General features: G+C 39.5%; 1 protein-coding gene across 5 annotated transcripts in view; it reads right to left on the reverse strand.

Annotated features, from left to right (window-relative positions):
* Positions 1–16,338, reverse strand: part of COL14A1 (collagen type XIV alpha 1 chain) — a 125,529-nt gene that overhangs the window by 60,378 nt on the left and 48,813 nt on the right. For 3 of the 5 annotated variants that reach the window (XM_064442169.1, XM_064442171.1, XM_064442173.1), the window contains 6 exons: positions 13,249–13,388; positions 11,470–11,596; positions 10,258–10,397; positions 5,324–5,456; positions 4,223–4,294; positions 3,295–3,446 (listed from right to left, as the gene is read on the reverse strand). In XM_064442169.1, the coding sequence (XP_064298239.1) occupies positions 3,295–3,446; positions 4,223–4,294; positions 5,324–5,456; positions 10,258–10,397; positions 11,470–11,596; positions 13,249–13,388 (764 nt within the window). The remainder of the gene's footprint in view (positions 1–3,294; positions 3,447–4,222; positions 4,295–5,323; positions 5,457–10,257; positions 10,398–11,469; positions 11,597–13,248; positions 13,389–16,338) is intronic. The other 2 variants (XM_064442172.1, XM_064442170.1) reach the window with 1 other exon arrangement.

The raw sequence follows: 16,338 nt of genomic DNA on the forward strand, positions 1-16,338 counted from the left end.
CAAGAAGGAATAAAACATGTTTGTCCCATCTGCATCTAGTCTAGGGACAAGGAAATGAAGGTAGCTGTTTAGGAGAGGAAGTAGGAGCACATCCCACAAATAGCAGAGGGTCCCAAACAGCCATGAAACGTGGAAGATCTACAGCAGAAGTCCAACCAGGCAGCCTGGCAGAAGTAGAGAAGCTGTAGAATTCCCTCCAGGCAGTTTTGGGTATGCGAGAGCAAATGCTCCAAACCGCTGAATTAGGCACTGCTTTTAATACAGTACGAGGTTTCCCCATAAGCAGCTATTTCTGAAACTCTTCAATAGATTACTTTATTTTAGCAGAACCTCAAATCTAGTATCACGGTAGTGGTGGTAGGGATGCCCAAATAAAGCCTTGCAAACTTTTAACTTGTCAGTAAAACCTCCAACTCATGGACCCTCCAAAGTCTGAATGGGAGCTACCTAGCACATGGAGTGGACATGGTAAAAAAGAGAAGCCAGTCCTATGCCTCCTGCACCAAACCTGTGCTCTGAAGTAATGCTGTTGGAAGCAACAGTCCCAAGGTCCAACCTCATACTTTGGACCCTCGCTGGCCCATGTCTATTGTGTGAATCTATCACCTGAGCCAGCAACTGCACTTATTTGGCAAGAAGTTGAGAGACATACAAGCCCTTTAAGCTCAAGGGGAGAACACAGAAACTGAGCCTAAAAGTGTTCTGTTGTTTCGAAGACAACGGATGTATGCGATGATGGCAGAACAAAATTTTCTGAAGCATATACTCAGACAAGAAAGCTCTCACCACTTTTAACACTCCAGGATACATTCAAACTACTTCTAATTTTGGCAAGTGATACACAGAAGGAAATTAATCTAGTACGTTGGTGTTGAGACTTGTCAAACAAGTACTTCATTTGTTGATCAAAACTGGACAACACCGTCTAAATACACATCCATGAAAGCTTCCTATGCTAAACTCCTCTATACATATAGTCAAAACACACAAACCAAGTTTCTGAAAAAAGGACAACTGATTTTTTTTTTTTTTTTAGGAGAGGGGATGCAAGCATTGAGAACTCTTTTCCCATATGCACATCAGAGATCTTCTACAGAACAATTTAGTTTTCAGCAGTGAGAGGCATTGTTGGCTTTAAGGAAGAAAAAAAATGTGATCCTTCCAGTTTGTACAGCACACCCAGGAACATAGAGATAATTTAGGGCTTGACCTTTCTGTAGTGAAAAGTATTCTATTAAATTTTCTAGGCCCTGATTTTCAGCCAATTGCATCAAGGATTAAAAAGCTTATTAATATTTTTATAGAAAAGGAAGAGTAACTGAAATTTCTATCGCTGAAATCAGAGCCAAAAAAACTTAAGCATCCACCACAGAATTGTCACACTACAGTATATTTAAGCCCAAATTCCACAAAGCTGTTGGGTTCTGCTTAAGAAATGTATTCAAACATATAAACTCTAAAAATTGAACCCCTAAAAATTGAACATCTGTGTCATTTTATTGACATCTGTGTTGCACTTCTCAGGTGCTTGAGGCCACATGATAAAATACATTCCTTCCATCTAAAATGTGCTTAATTTTAAGTATAATCTTATGTCATTCCTTATTCAGGAAAGTATTTATGCATGTGATTAATTTTTAAGATAAAACACGTGGTTAATCTGTTTGCTAAATTATGACCAAAGATGATAAGACTTGAGAGAGTACTTAGAATTAAATAATTCGTGGAATTAGAGCCAAGATACCTATCTAATCTCACAATTTCATAATTAATGAGCTTTTGAGGTAACTCTAGTATCCTTTTGATAGCCAGAATTTGAATACCTTTCCTACAGTTTTAATTTCCTTTTAAAATAATAGTCATTGAATACTAAAACAGAACTACATTTATATCATCCAACTGAATTTGATTAAGCTTCCCAGAGCTGAAACAGTAAATCTGGGATCTGAATTTCAGAAACTTTGGGTTACTGTCAGAAGAACAGTACATTTTGTGCCATTATGCTGTGCAAGTTTGCCGCTGTATTATATACTATACTATCGTATAGACGAGGTAAATTCATAAAGCATGTTTTCCAGTCCAAAAAGGAAACCATTACACTGAAAGTTCATTTTCAGATTATAGTTGAAAGAGACAGCTAAAAAGTAATTTTTGACCAAGACCTCATAAAAGATGAATGAAACCAAAATGAAAGATGACTGAATCATACTTTTCTAGAAAAAAGATATTCAACTAACTCCCTTTAATATTTTTTATTTATATAGTCTGATATAGGGATAAAAATGTCAGCCGCTAGATGTCGAAAAGAATATCCCATATTTTCAAGATAACTGTTGTATGAACAGATGTGAGTCACATGACAGAAGGCGAATATGGGGAATATTTTTGCATTCTGAGCTGTTTACCAACAAAATAACCTCACACTATAAAAATTAATCTCTCAAAATTTTGAGCTATCTCAAAATTTTATAACTTAGTTTTTGTGACACCAAGCACTGCAATACTAAGATATCCCCAATTTTTATTTTTTTTTTTAAAAAAAGCACTTCACCTCCCAGAATTCCAAAATTATCTCAAGATAATACAACTAGGGCTTCTTTTTGCTATTATTTTCTTTATGCACAGAAAAGTAAATGTGGCACTCTTCATTTGTTCAAATATTTTCCAAAATCTTGAACATCAGAAACTCTTTTTGTGTAAAACAATTTTAATTTTGATCATCACATGGTAATAGAAAAATAACAAATATTCCTAGATTAAAAAGTGCTGTCCTTATCGTGACATGTTCAGGTGAACAAGCAGTATGAAAATTCTGCATCTGAACTTTAATTACATTGCTTTAGCATAAAAGGAGACTTTTAGGGAAGGAGCAAAATTGCTGAAGGAAAAAGAAATTACTTAAGATTGTCCTGTACAAATGCTTAAGAGTTGTCAAAACACAATCTCAGGATAGAAAAAGGCCTAGGAGTAAAAAAATTCCTAAAACAAAAAAAAACCAAAGGCCCAAAAGTCTTAGATAAATTTTAAGATTACAGGAAAAAGGATGAGCAGCTAGTCTTTTGACTATGACTTCTTTAAACATCTGTGTGACTGGGTCTTGATCTTATATTTCACTGCTGTTGCCTGCAGTACAGCAGGTGCTATACGAGTAAAACTTTGAAGTTCAGTCTCACAGTAAAACCAAACATGAATCTTTTACTAATTGCAACAGGAGTGTCATATAAGGACTATGCCGTAGCAATTACTGAACAAACTTTTCAAGCTTATGAAGCCATTCACAAAACCCATACAGACCATTCTTACCGCTTCCTCAGCACGGTCACCTTTTGCAGTGAGATAGGTCACTCTGAACTGCTGAGCACTGTAATCTGAAATGTCCCATGTCACTCTCAGACTTGAGGTTGTTTCATCATCTATAACAAGGTTTCTGATTCCTGTTCGAAAAACTAAAGCAAAAAATATTTATTATTTTCCTAACTCTATTTTGTGCTAATTATCACCAAGTAGCTGCAAGCTCTACCAAAGTCACGGTGGGTCTGCAGATGTATGGTGGGCCAAACCCATAGAGTTCAGTCCTACTTGGACTTAATAACATAAAAAAATTTAACCATTTAATAAAGAATAGTTATCCTATACTGTCATTAATGTATATTACCCCATCTGCTTTGTTTATATTACTCGGCTAATGGAGCTTTAGAATAATCAAAACCACTGCAGCTAGAATGCTACAGAAGACAAATAATCCAGAACCATTGTTCCTTAAAATTCAGTTTTCTAATTGCAGAGAAAATAAACAGAACACTCAAAACTAAACAAAATTATAGTTTCTAAGGTCATATTTATAAAGGGAAAGAGAAAAGAAAGCTGAATTTTCCAAATTAGTCTCTGTATTCCTATGTAACATCGCTGGTATCATTCAGAGTCCCTACGCTGTGTTATAGGTTGGCTCCTCATCCACACACAGCACGTGCAGGAAGCTGGCCACAGGCAGAAGGGTGGTGCAGGAGCACGATAGTGTGCACCTTTCACTGGTGATGTCCCTTGCCTCGGCCTACACCGCCATGAGATCTGCCGTGGCAGCGTGACCACAAGGGCCGTTGGGAGCTGGGGTTATCAGCTCCTCAGTAATATCACAGCTCTCTGCCCCTAGAGCCAGGTGTGCTTGGGAAAGCCTTAGCCCTTTGCCTTCAGCATTTAAACTGTTGACATTTGTTCAGTTTACCTGCTATGGTGGGCTTAGAAGTTGCAGTACTGCTAGTAGTCACCGTGGTAGGTATTGCGGTAGTCCTTGCAACTGAAAAACAATACTCGTCTCACTAACAATTCAACAAGACATGGAAGCCACAGTATTTCTCTTGTATTTCTAACTACAACAATGAAACTGTGTGCTCACGCCTACAAGTATCCCACACACTCCAGGCATTTCAGAGACTACAAGGGAACTATTCATTTACTTTACTCTAGGCACATATATTTGCAGATTAGCACTTAGATCTACAGATAAGACATAATTATAAACTGTACAATTAAATAAGAATGTATATAGTTTTCCACATTTCTGGCTGAACTATGCAAAATGACTTCCACTTTCACCATTTATTAAGGTTGTCAGATTAATTGCATTGAAAGCTTTTTAAGGGTGCTTCGCTTTGTTAATGTAAAAAACAGAAAGTACACTCAGCAACACTGGAAAATATCAGCATCATCTGGATGGGTAGGGGCTGCTTCTCTTAACAGAAGGTTCAAGATTAAGTCTGCAACTAAATTACTAAGAATAAATTAAATTTTTAAATCTAGACATGAAGAATATAGTTGTTCACTTAACCAAGTCACTATCCACAAGAAGAAAATGGATAGAGCAACCTACCTGAAATGCTGACCACTGTTTCGATTATAAACTATAAAATACACTGTCCATGATTTTCAAGTTCTATCTTTGTTACTTCGATGTTAATGTCAAAACATTTCAAATATTTCAAAACATTTAAACACCCCAAAACCTAATACATCTTCTCAAAAGGAACCCTGCTCGAAGACTAAATATTGAAATGTAGGATGGAAGAATATCTGCCTGGATCCAAAGGTTATTAATACCACAGCTCACATAGGGAGCCAAACCATCATTTTGATTCAATGCCATCTACCACATAATATTAAATAAGAAAGGCAAAAAATACAGTCAGCAAAAGACCTGGTGCTATATCACCACGTTCTTCAATATTATAGCTACCCAAAGATGGACTATATTTTAAATATAAGATATATGCATTACATTTAAATCACTTAAACATCTCTAAAGATTACAATCAAGAGTTTGTCTTACATGTAGCTCCAAGAACAGCAACAATTTCACTTTCACTTTCGTCATCAAAAACTGCCAGCAAAGACACTTCATATTCTGTGTTGGGCAACAAACCCTCAATAACATGACTGTCTGCCTCTCCGTTTATGACCACCTAAGTAAAACAGCAAGATTAAAGAAAATCAGTTCTGCATTTTATTAATTTATATTAATTGACTGAAATGAAAGAAGGAAAATGGATTCTCCTTTAAAATAAATTAAATCTACACTCAGATTTGTCCAATTTATTAGCTATGTTGAAATAAAAAGTATCACAGAGTACATCTGGAAAAAGACCTCTTAAGGATACTTATTTATTATTTTATGGCTAGCTTGATTATTCTGATGTGTAGTTCTTACACTTTCACCCACAACTAATTAATTGCTAAAGCTGACCATAAAAATCACTAAAATTCAAAGCATTCATCAATGAAAGCAACATAAGAGGGCAGACTAACTTTCATTCATATTTCTACCATTCAAGCACTGTTATGACAAATGTATTCAGCATCTCTACAGCCTTACAAAATGCTGTTTCTATACCAGAATAATAGTCCAAGTTATGGTTCCACACATCTGAATGCAACTAGAAAGAACATTTGCTGCAGACCTGGGGATTAGGGCAGATGTGCTGATGAGGTTTGCTGTATGGTGTGATGTTTTAAATAGTAATTTCCCTTATTTCCACCTATGACAGCAGCAGAAGATTCACATGTACAATGTTAACTATAAGTAGGTTTCACTTCAGATTTTTGTGTGTTTCATTTATTTTATTGGAAGGGATCAACAGATGGGCAGGCATTGGAGCTAAAGGGACTGCAAAGCAGAATGCGAAGAGCCTGAGCAGTAGCTCTGGTGAAATGGGCTGACTGGTTTGGGGAATAGTTTTAAGGTTCCTGTCCTGATTTTGGCTAGGATAGAGTTAATTTTCTTCCTACTAGCCGGTATAGTGCTGTTTTGGATGTAGGATGAGAAGAATGTTGATAACGCACTGATGATTTACTTAGTGTAAACACTACCTAACAACAAGACAAGGACTTCTCACCTTCCCATGCTCTGCCAGTTGCACACAAAACTGAGAGGGGGCACCACCAGGACAGCTGATCCAAACTGGCTAAAGGGATATTCCATACCATATGACGTCATGCACAGTATATGAACTGTGGGGAATTGGCCCGGGCCAGCAATTGCTGCTCAGGGACCAGCTGGGCATCACTTGGTGGGCGGTGAGCAGTTCCATCACTTGTTTTTTCCTGCATGTCCTCTCTCTCTCTACCCCCCCTCCTTTTCTTTTTCTTTTTCACTACTGCTACAACAACTACTACTACTACTATTATTATTAATATTAATATTATTATTATTATTTGTGTGGTGTGTGTATATATACACAATATTATTGTGGTGTAGTGTATATATCTACACAATACAACTATTATCACAGAATCACAGGTTGAAAGGCACCGGTGAATGGAGCTAAATCCAGCTGGTGGCCAGTCACAAGTGGTGTTCCCCAGGACTCAGTTTTGGGGCCAGTCTTGTTTAATGTGTTTCTCAATGATCTGGATGAGCAGATTGAGTGCACCCTCATTAAGTCTGCAAATGACACAAAGTTGGGCGGGAGTGTTGATCTGCTCAAGGGCGGGAAGGCCCTACAGAGGGGTCTGGACAGGCTGGATCGATGGGCTGAGGCCAACTGTATGAAGTTCAACAAGGCCAAGTGCTGGGTTCTGCACTTGGGCCACAACAACCCCATGCAACGCTACAGGCTTGGGGAGGAGTGGCTGGAGAGCTGCCTGGCGGAGAAGGACTTGGGGGTGTTGGCTGACAGCCGGCTGAACGTGAGCCAGCGTGTGCTCAGGGGGCCAAGAAGGCCAACAGCATCCTGGCTGGTATCAGCAATAGTGTGGCCAGCAGGAGCGGGGAGGTGATCGTGCCCCTGTACTCGGCACTGGTGAGGCCCCACCTTGAATACTGTGTTCAGTGTTGTGCCCCTCACTACAGGAAGGACATTGAGGTGCTGGAGCATTTCCAGAGAAGGGCAATGAAGCTGGTGAAGGGTCTGGAGAGCAGGTCTTATGAGGAGCAGCTGAGGGAACTGGGGTTGTTTAGTCTGGAGAAGAGGAGGCTGAGGGGAGACCTTATCGCTCTCTACAACTACCTGAAAGGAGGTTGTAGTGAGGTGGGTGTTGGTCTCTTCTCCCAGGTCACTAGCAATAGGATGAGAGGAAATGGCCTCAAGCTGCATCAGGGGAGGTTTAGATTGGATATTAGGAAAAAATTCTTCACTGAAAGAGTGGTCAGGCACTGGAACAGGCTGCCCAGAGAGGTGCTAGAGTCACCATCCCTGGGGGTATTTAAAAGACGTGTATACTGGCACTTCAGGGCATGGTTTAGGAGGCATGGTGGTGTTGGGTTGATGGTTGGACTTGGTGATCTTAGAGGTCTTTTCCAACCTTAATGATTCTATTATTATTATTATTAGAACTGTTCTTATCTCAACCCATGAGTTTTCTTACTTTTGCCCTTCCAGTTGTCTCCCCCATCCCCGTGGTGAGCGAGTGAGCAAGTGGCTCTGTGGGGGCTTAGCTGCCCGTGGGGTTAAATTGCAACAGTTACAGACACAGATGCTACCACAAAACAAGCTGTCTCTATGATAACACTGGCAAGTTTTTAAAGGTGGCCACAGTACATACAGAATCAAAGTAAACTCATAATGGAAATTGAACAATAGTTATATGATGCATAAAATCTACTGCAGCAGTTAGCAGAAACAGTGAATCACCCTTTACTCTTTTAATTGACACAAAAGATTTCCTGTGTTGGTCCTGGGGAAGAACCACCCATAAAACAATCACAGACCTTCTGAACTCAGATACAGAAAACAAAAGCAGAAAGAAATTAGTTGGGACTATGCCTTCTATAACTATCAAATAATGAATTAGGTATCCCATGCTGCATGCTTTCTGGTACAGATTGTCTTGGGAAAATTTCAGAAACAAGCTTGAGTGAATCTAGCTGTATACTAAGTAGGTATAAGTAATACCTTTCCAGTTCCCCAGAGCCTCTAGTCGTGTACCAGATCATTGTAAAACATCTATACATAGTTACTATCTTAAACATAACTTTTGCATACTTTCTGATGCCTAACTTCCATCACCCTCCACTCCCTCCTAATTTAGCCCACAGAGAAGACCACAAAAAAAGAGGAACAAAGTGCTGAACTTTCAAACAGAGAGGACAAATAACAGAAGCAAGAATAGTAACAAGTGCATGAGTGTAACAGCATGCATTCTCCACTGCTACCTTGAAATAAAAAGTCACCCTTAAATTTATTTTGGCTCTTCAGTGCTAACACCACACTAAATGCTCCTCACCCATCAGAGTGTGGGTGAAGTAAGCCAAAAGGTGTGTAATTCTCACCACCACCCCCTGACCCCACTCAACTAATTGGCAAGTTGGGTCTTGGGAGAAAGACAGAGGGAGTGCATGTCATTTCTCTGCATGACTGATCACTTAGCTGGGAAAGAAGCTTAAAGAGGCAACAGCCTGGAGGTATTGTGCTATCCTAGGCATGACCCCATTAGAGAGGTCATGCAAGGAGAAACAGAAAGCAGCTTGTGGGCATTTTTAATATTTCAATGTACTAAAATATTAGGGCCTCCAGCAGTTCTTAGTGAATACAATGAATAAGTGGAACCTTATCAGTTCAAATATTTCTTGATCATTTATTCTTATACTAAAAGAATATCATAAATATAACTTAAAAATGCATATGGCTTAAAGGATTCACTGACAGCTACACGCTGGAACTGAAACAAATCAGTTCATCTACTCTAGGAGAAAATGCTAGGGGATGACCTGTGTTCATTCACTCATTGGCCAACTCCTCCTTTTCCCTGCTCACTCCTGTGATTTCTTTCTTTCTTGTGTGACTACCTCTTGCTAGGTGAAAGGGAAGAAAGAATCAGGCTAAGCTAAATTTACAGAAAAAACGCCACATAACCTCGGAAGGAACAATTGCCTCTGCCCTAATGGAAGGCAAAATTATGCAAGAAACCTAGTGCCAGGTGGTAAATGTCATCTTCCCCACTGAGCTCTGTACCCAGAAAAACAGTTTGTGGATGTGGCCTCTTTTCACAGTGCTGACGCCAAGAGAATAAGATATCTGAGAGAGTCATTAAAGACTGAGGACTACAAAAGAGGCCGTAAGAATGAGTAAAGAAAGAAAGTGAAAGAGGAAATGAGACAGACTACAGAAGTTGAAAATTTGGGAAAAGGAGAGAAAGTGTCTTTTTCTACTTGAAAAAAAGAGAATAAAACAGGAAAAGCTAAAGGGATGAAAAATCATTTAACAATTCTGACTGATGAAAATGGTACTAGGGAGAACATGCACAAGGGCCTAGAGCAAAAAATACAGCATGAGGGGAAAAAAGGAAGAACCGTAAAGCGGAATAAAGGAACAATCTAATAAATTAACTAAGTGTAAACTTTTCCCTTTGTAACATTACATAACTAAGGCTTCCCAGGCAATTTTACTGTGGCCAGCACATTAGACAAATGTGAACACTTATGTGAGGTAACACAGCTCTGGCTCAGCTACCATCATCATCTTCACAGCAGTGAAGAACATGAACCTCTAAAAACTGAAGTAGCAAACAAACGGCAATGCTAGTTCTATGGCAGTTGGCACATTACAAACTAGACTGATTATTCACAAAAGTCCTTTTCTTTCCTCACTTCCTCTTCAAAGAGAAACTGGAATTTTTGTTTGATTTTGGTTTAGAGAGCTTTGCAGTGGGGCAGATTTTTCTGTAAGTCAATTGGCCATAGGTAATTGGCAGAAGCTGCAGCACAGGTGTCCTGAGAATGGAATTCTCTCTTCCATTTCACACCCCCAGAAAGTCAAGGGAACTCACCTCTTCAGATTCCCCCCCCTCCAAAGGAATCCATGCCAATCTGTAAAAAGCAATATCTGAGGAGGTGGGCTTCCAGCTGACCCTAAAACTATCTGTCGATGCTTCATCAATTTCCAAATGCTGGGGAGCTGGAACTCTTTCTGCAAAACAAAAGCGAGAGTAAATTATTCTCCGAGACTTGCATAGATGGCCATGTCAAGCACACACCATTTTACTTGCTGTTTGTTACAAAGAGTATGACATGGGAGGTAGATAACAAAGGCACTACAGATTCTTTGCACACTTATTTGTACTTAGGGAAGTGTTTTTCTAGTTGGAGGAGGGGAATTAGAACAATTCATGCTGTTTATGTACTCTAACTGGACAAGCCTCCTTGTCCTCTCTCCACTGAAGGAGCTCCATGCAACCCTCACTCCCTCTCCTTTGCTCAGAGTTCTGTGCACCATGCTCTTTTCTCTTCCTCTACCTCAAAGCAAAGTCCCAATCTCTGCCCTTTCCAGAGACTCTGTGTGGATTTCCATTTGCAGTTTGCATGCAAGTAGGAACCTCTCATTTTGCACATGTACGTTCTCCTTCCTCTTCCACCTCATGTTTATCTTTCCTCCCTCAAAGTCGTTCTCTTCCCACTGTTATGTTGGAAAGCATTACTAAGTGTCATCAGCCATTTGTTTAACCAAAACTGCAGTCACAGAAACTACAAACTGTGCTAAATGGACTACAGGAGCCTTAAATGTCTTATATTTTCTCCTTTTGGTGTTCCGGTTTCTCTGTATTTATATAAGGTTCTACCTTTTATTGCCCAGATAGTTCACTGGTTAAATGTATGATTCAAACCTCATCATAATTCAGCTGGAGAGGAAAATGCCATCACACTCAACGATGCTTCAGAAAGCTGGGGAGACAAACACTTTACTACCTAAATTGCAATAAAAGATTCTTTAAAATGGCTGATTGTGGGAAGACTTAAGAAATGAACTTTATCCACACAAATGCTTTCATGATGTCAAGAGATTACTCCCATGAGTAAGGGCTCAATTGGCCCCATAATAAGGGAGCAAAGAAGCCAAAAACTCCAATGAAAATAACAGAAAGCATTCCATATATCTGAATTTACAACCAGAGACACTTGCTGCTACTGGTCTTACCTTCCAGTGAAGTAAGACAGTATAAAAATTCTCATTGGAAAGCTATCAAAAGTTCAGCTATACTTACTTGTGGTAAAGCTGCCAGTAAGTGGTTCGGATTGTCCTTCGTTATACAGGGAGAAAATAGCAACAGTATACTCTGTAAGGGACGTCAGACTTTCTAGAGTATGGGTTGAAACACGACCAACTTCCACCTAGAGAAAGCATAATTTGCAATAGGTATCGATCATATAGTCTACATTATCAGTGTCTGAAATTCTCCTGGGTAATGATACAGAAAGAGAATGTCATGTAATTATTAGAGAAATTCTGTGAAACTATGCACAAGGATTAGTTTGGGGCAATAAAAACTGACAAAATTAATTAACATAGACAAACTAAAGAAAAGGAAAATTTTGTTTATGACAAACTAGGGGAAAGGAGAATTCCGCCTTAGTAAGCGTAACTCACTAGCTACCATACCAGCACTGCACGTTCAGGAGCACAGAAGGGGAAGGAACTTTTTGGGCTATTGAATCCAGTCCCTTATAATGCATAATCGTTGTATAAACCATAATGCTTAACATTTGTCAAGAGAAAAGATGACAGTTTCATCTGGCCTCTATCCAGGCTTTGCCAGGGATATAAAACTCAAAGATGTATAAACTGGTAGTTTATCAGTCCCACTATCCGTTGTCATGTTAGTTCGGCACCACAGGGGAAATGCTACCAATGCAAAGCAAACAAAAAAGTGCCACCTGTTCTTTGAACAGACATAAAGGAAAAGGTAAGACGCAGATAAAAACCCACTGAATAATTCACTCACACTATAAAGTATATTACCACAAGCCCAATATATTCAAATACCATTGTGATGAGTACAGACAGATGTTCGTTTATATTAAGGTTAATCAACAGGATTTAATTTCTAATTTAAATTTTAAGGGACCTAGCAGAAAGAAAGTCAGAAAACATTGCACAGGTATGCTCTCTTCTCAACTCAGGAACAATTATTCAGGTTTACTGCAAATATTCCATCTTGTATGGATGAAAGGCCAGGTATGTCCCAGAAGAAACATAATTACACATAACTACTGTTAAAGTCTTTTTTGGAGGGCTAGGTTATCCATGACAACTTATTTTATAAGGGATCTGTCCTGTTTTAATAATTGGACCCATTTACTGCAATTATCTTTCTTAAACTTCTGTGTTTTTTCAGATTTCTAAATCATTCCATCCCATTTTTCATTCTATCACATTATTCATGCTGCTAAAAGCTATTATAAAGGACCTTTAGATAGCAAGGCATAACTAAATACTGCAAAAGTAAATTATTAGACACAAGAGTCTAAGGTAGAAAGTTTTGGTATCATCATTCTGTCCAAGCCAAATCCTGTTTCTAGGAAGCATGTTTTCAATATATAATTAAAGCAATATATATCAAGAAAATGTGGCAAAGCTTTCAGATAGTCTTTTTGAATGAGCTTGAGTCCATGACGTATGACATACTGGAAGACTTGTTATCTGGACTGAATCAAGAATAAGTATTTCCATACCATACATTTAGTGAGCATCCTCCACCTACAAGCCATCGTTCACTTCAGTAGTTTCCTTCAGTTTACATGCACCAGCAATGACTGCCTGGTATGTGAGAAGTTCAGAGTACTGTCCCCCACACACACGATCCACTCTAAATGTGTACCCGATACCAAGCAAACTCTTATTTGCAGTAAGTTTCAAAATTCTTTAGCCAATCTTTTGTTACACCTTGCAGGGTAGCTTTTGTTTATAAAAGTTACCCTTAATAATTACAGAAGTTTGGGAAGGTTTGAGACTGGTTAAGGGAAGAAAGATGCTAATAATTTACCTCATTGGTTTCTGTTCCATCTGTTTTAACGTACATGATGCGGTAGCCATTTACATTTTTGGAAGCAGGATCCCATGTTAGCGTAGCACTACTGTGTCCAACATCAGAAAATTTCAAGTTTGCTGGTGGGCTTAGAGGCACTTGAAAAGGAAAGAGATAAAACCACGAAAGTGATTCCAGGTTTTAGCTGTGAAATCTTTCATGTCTTGAAAATAAATGGCACGTTTTCCATTCAAAAACTTCTATCACTAATATTTATATTAAAAGACCTACATCAATGAAGCTACACAAGTACTTGAAGGCAGGTAAAATGGCTTAGCTCTTTGCTGAAACAGAACTTTCAGTCTTACTAAGTACATCTCAGCTAATACTGAAAAAGAAATAAATTATGTTATTGTTCATAGCAGATACCATAGCACGATGTAGCATACACAATGCTTGCAATAAATTTGTGTTTGTAGTTGTAAAGTAATCTAATTCAGCTAGATCTTTATCCTATATGCATTTGTTTTCTATGAGCATCCCAGCAAAAATATTTCATGGCAGTAGTATTTTGGCAAAAACAACCTTCTGAATCCTAGAAGTCCCTGACATACAGTTAAGTTTGTCCAAAAGCATAACCAGCTCAGACGATCTCCAAAAGTGTTACTTTTTTTTACCTCTGCTTAACCTTTCCTCTTTCATTACATAAGAAGCTGTTTCCTAACAACAACCCCAGTTAAAGCCATCTTTATATACTATGTATTCCTAAAACGCCATGAGCTGAAGGAAAACAAGGTCATGCAAGTGAGCCTCAGATTGTCTCCATTTTTCTGTCGCACCAGAGAAAGCAATTTGTGCTGTCTGTTACTCTCAGCAGTAGGTTCTGTATTAGCCCAACATCTGGTTATTTCCTCTGAATTGTGAATACTTCCTCTATCCATCCTGCCCTCACACACACACACTCCTCACCAATCCATGTGGACAAATAAATATCAGCACTTCAGAAGCTGTTTCCCTCATGCAAGAGCACACAGGAAAATGCAAAAGATAAAAAACCATATATTATGTGGGATCTTTAATCAGGCCATATATCAACTCAGAATCTGCAAGCAAACACCTAACCAGCTTAGGAACAGTCAAGTCAACTTGGTTATGAGGAAAGAGAAGACGGGAACACACTGAAATTGTATTACATGGGTTTGCCACATTTTCTGGCATTGAATATATTCCTCAAGAGTCTAGTGAAGGGAGTATCACCTGCTGGCTTTCTTTTCTACTTCCTGTCATTTCACCTTCTAGGCCATACCACAAAATGCTTCAGTCTCAGCTCCTTCCTTTTGTAACCAACCTCCCAACAATGTTGCTTTCAACCAGACAGGGAGTCCTGCTGCCAGGGTTACGTGATATTTCAGTGAATCTTGGATAAATCTTGGCCCCAGAAAGAAACCCCACCCCAGAATGAGCTTCATCATGCCTCCGTTTGGCACAGAGAAAGGTTTCACTACAGTAACTGAGATGATACAGTGTGTAGAATAATATTTACTAAAAACAGAATACCAGATATGGCATGTAATACTACTGAAAATTAGGCACATCACTCTCCAGCCAGATATATGCTCCAGGAAGAAAATATCAGGTAGTCTATTCAGCAGCTGGAAGCCCGAAATAATCACACTGAAAGAAAAAGCAGCTTAAACCTGAGCACGGACAGGGAAGACATTACCACTGAACACTGACCATGTGGGACAGGAGTGTTCACCAAGAGCTTCTTTCCTCCCAGATTGCCCCAGGGCCTTATCAGTCAAAGCCTGTTAGAAGAGGGTTTGTTTGAAGAGCTGCATATAGAAGGTTACAATCAATCTTCTGTCATATTACAGTACTAAAGACCAGTCGGAGTTGGCTGCATTGAGTCACCCTAAAAATGCATGAAGGTTGCAGGACAGTTAGGGGATTTTTATTGTGGTCTGGTCACAGCAGTGATGATGGTCTGACTAACACGCTACTAGCTTCTGTGATCAAACAGTGCAGTCATGAATCCTCGGCTTGTGCCAATGTATCTGGAATTTGCACGGGATCCTCCATCCAATGCGTTAGCCAGGTTTAGAGCTGTGCAGCCTCCAAGATCATACAATGTGAAGTGAATTCAGGCTGGCAAAGTCATAAACTACATAAACTACTGCTTAGGATAAATGAAAATCAGATACTGGGCAGATACTGACCAAAAGCAAGGCAGAGGTGGGGGGGAAAGAGGAGTGAGAGACAAAGAGAGGGAGAAAGGAACAGAGGGACAAAGAGCCAAATATTTGATTCTCCGAGTGTTAAGAATCTACACGCATTTCAAGTCCACAAACATGCCCAGGTTGCAGTAGTTTGTTATGGGCGCTTGTCTATCTGCAACTGTCCTCTCAGAGACAACCCCGTTCAAACAGCATTCCGAGAGCTTTTTCCACCATTACTTGCTGACCTTACAAGCCATTGCTCTGACCCTTTTTTTTCTTAGCACTTGCATGCCTGAACTTCTCTCACCTATTAAATGTAAGTCTCTTTCGCACTGGCTTACTCATGCCAGGAGAACAAAACAAGAGGAAGCAGTCACTCCACTGCTGGGAGCAATAGAGATGTCACTGAACACAGTCCCAGAAATATCCCAGCAGCACAATTGCTTATTTTCAATTCCTTTGTCTTCCAAATGCTGAGGCTATTTAGAGAGCTGACATACAATGCTGTGTACGGTTAGCAGAGGACAGAATTTAGCTGGCAAAACTCTTGCTGCTTATTAAAGACACACCATCTATCATGACTGCACAGGCACTTTCCAACCCTTCGTTTACCAGATGTTAGGCAGCAGGGGTTGGACAGAAATTTCTTTGCTTCTTTTCTGTCTGTACTACTACTGAGCCAGAAGAATGAACTTCTGCATCTGAGCAGGCTCCCCTCCACACCTGGTCCTCTGGCTACCGGAGGCTAAACAGAGCAGTCTCAATTTATCCCTACGTGGTGACCTTCATTCACCTTCAGCAAGTTCAGAAAATCGTCAGTAGTTCCACCAAGATGAACAAGGATATCCATAATACCACTACCAACAAGAGAGGAGAGTTCACAATCCTG

This window comes from Phalacrocorax carbo, chromosome 2, assembly GCF_963921805.1.
Source record: "Phalacrocorax carbo chromosome 2, bPhaCar2.1, whole genome shotgun sequence".
NCBI lineage: Eukaryota > Metazoa > Chordata > Aves > Suliformes > Phalacrocoracidae > Phalacrocorax > Phalacrocorax carbo.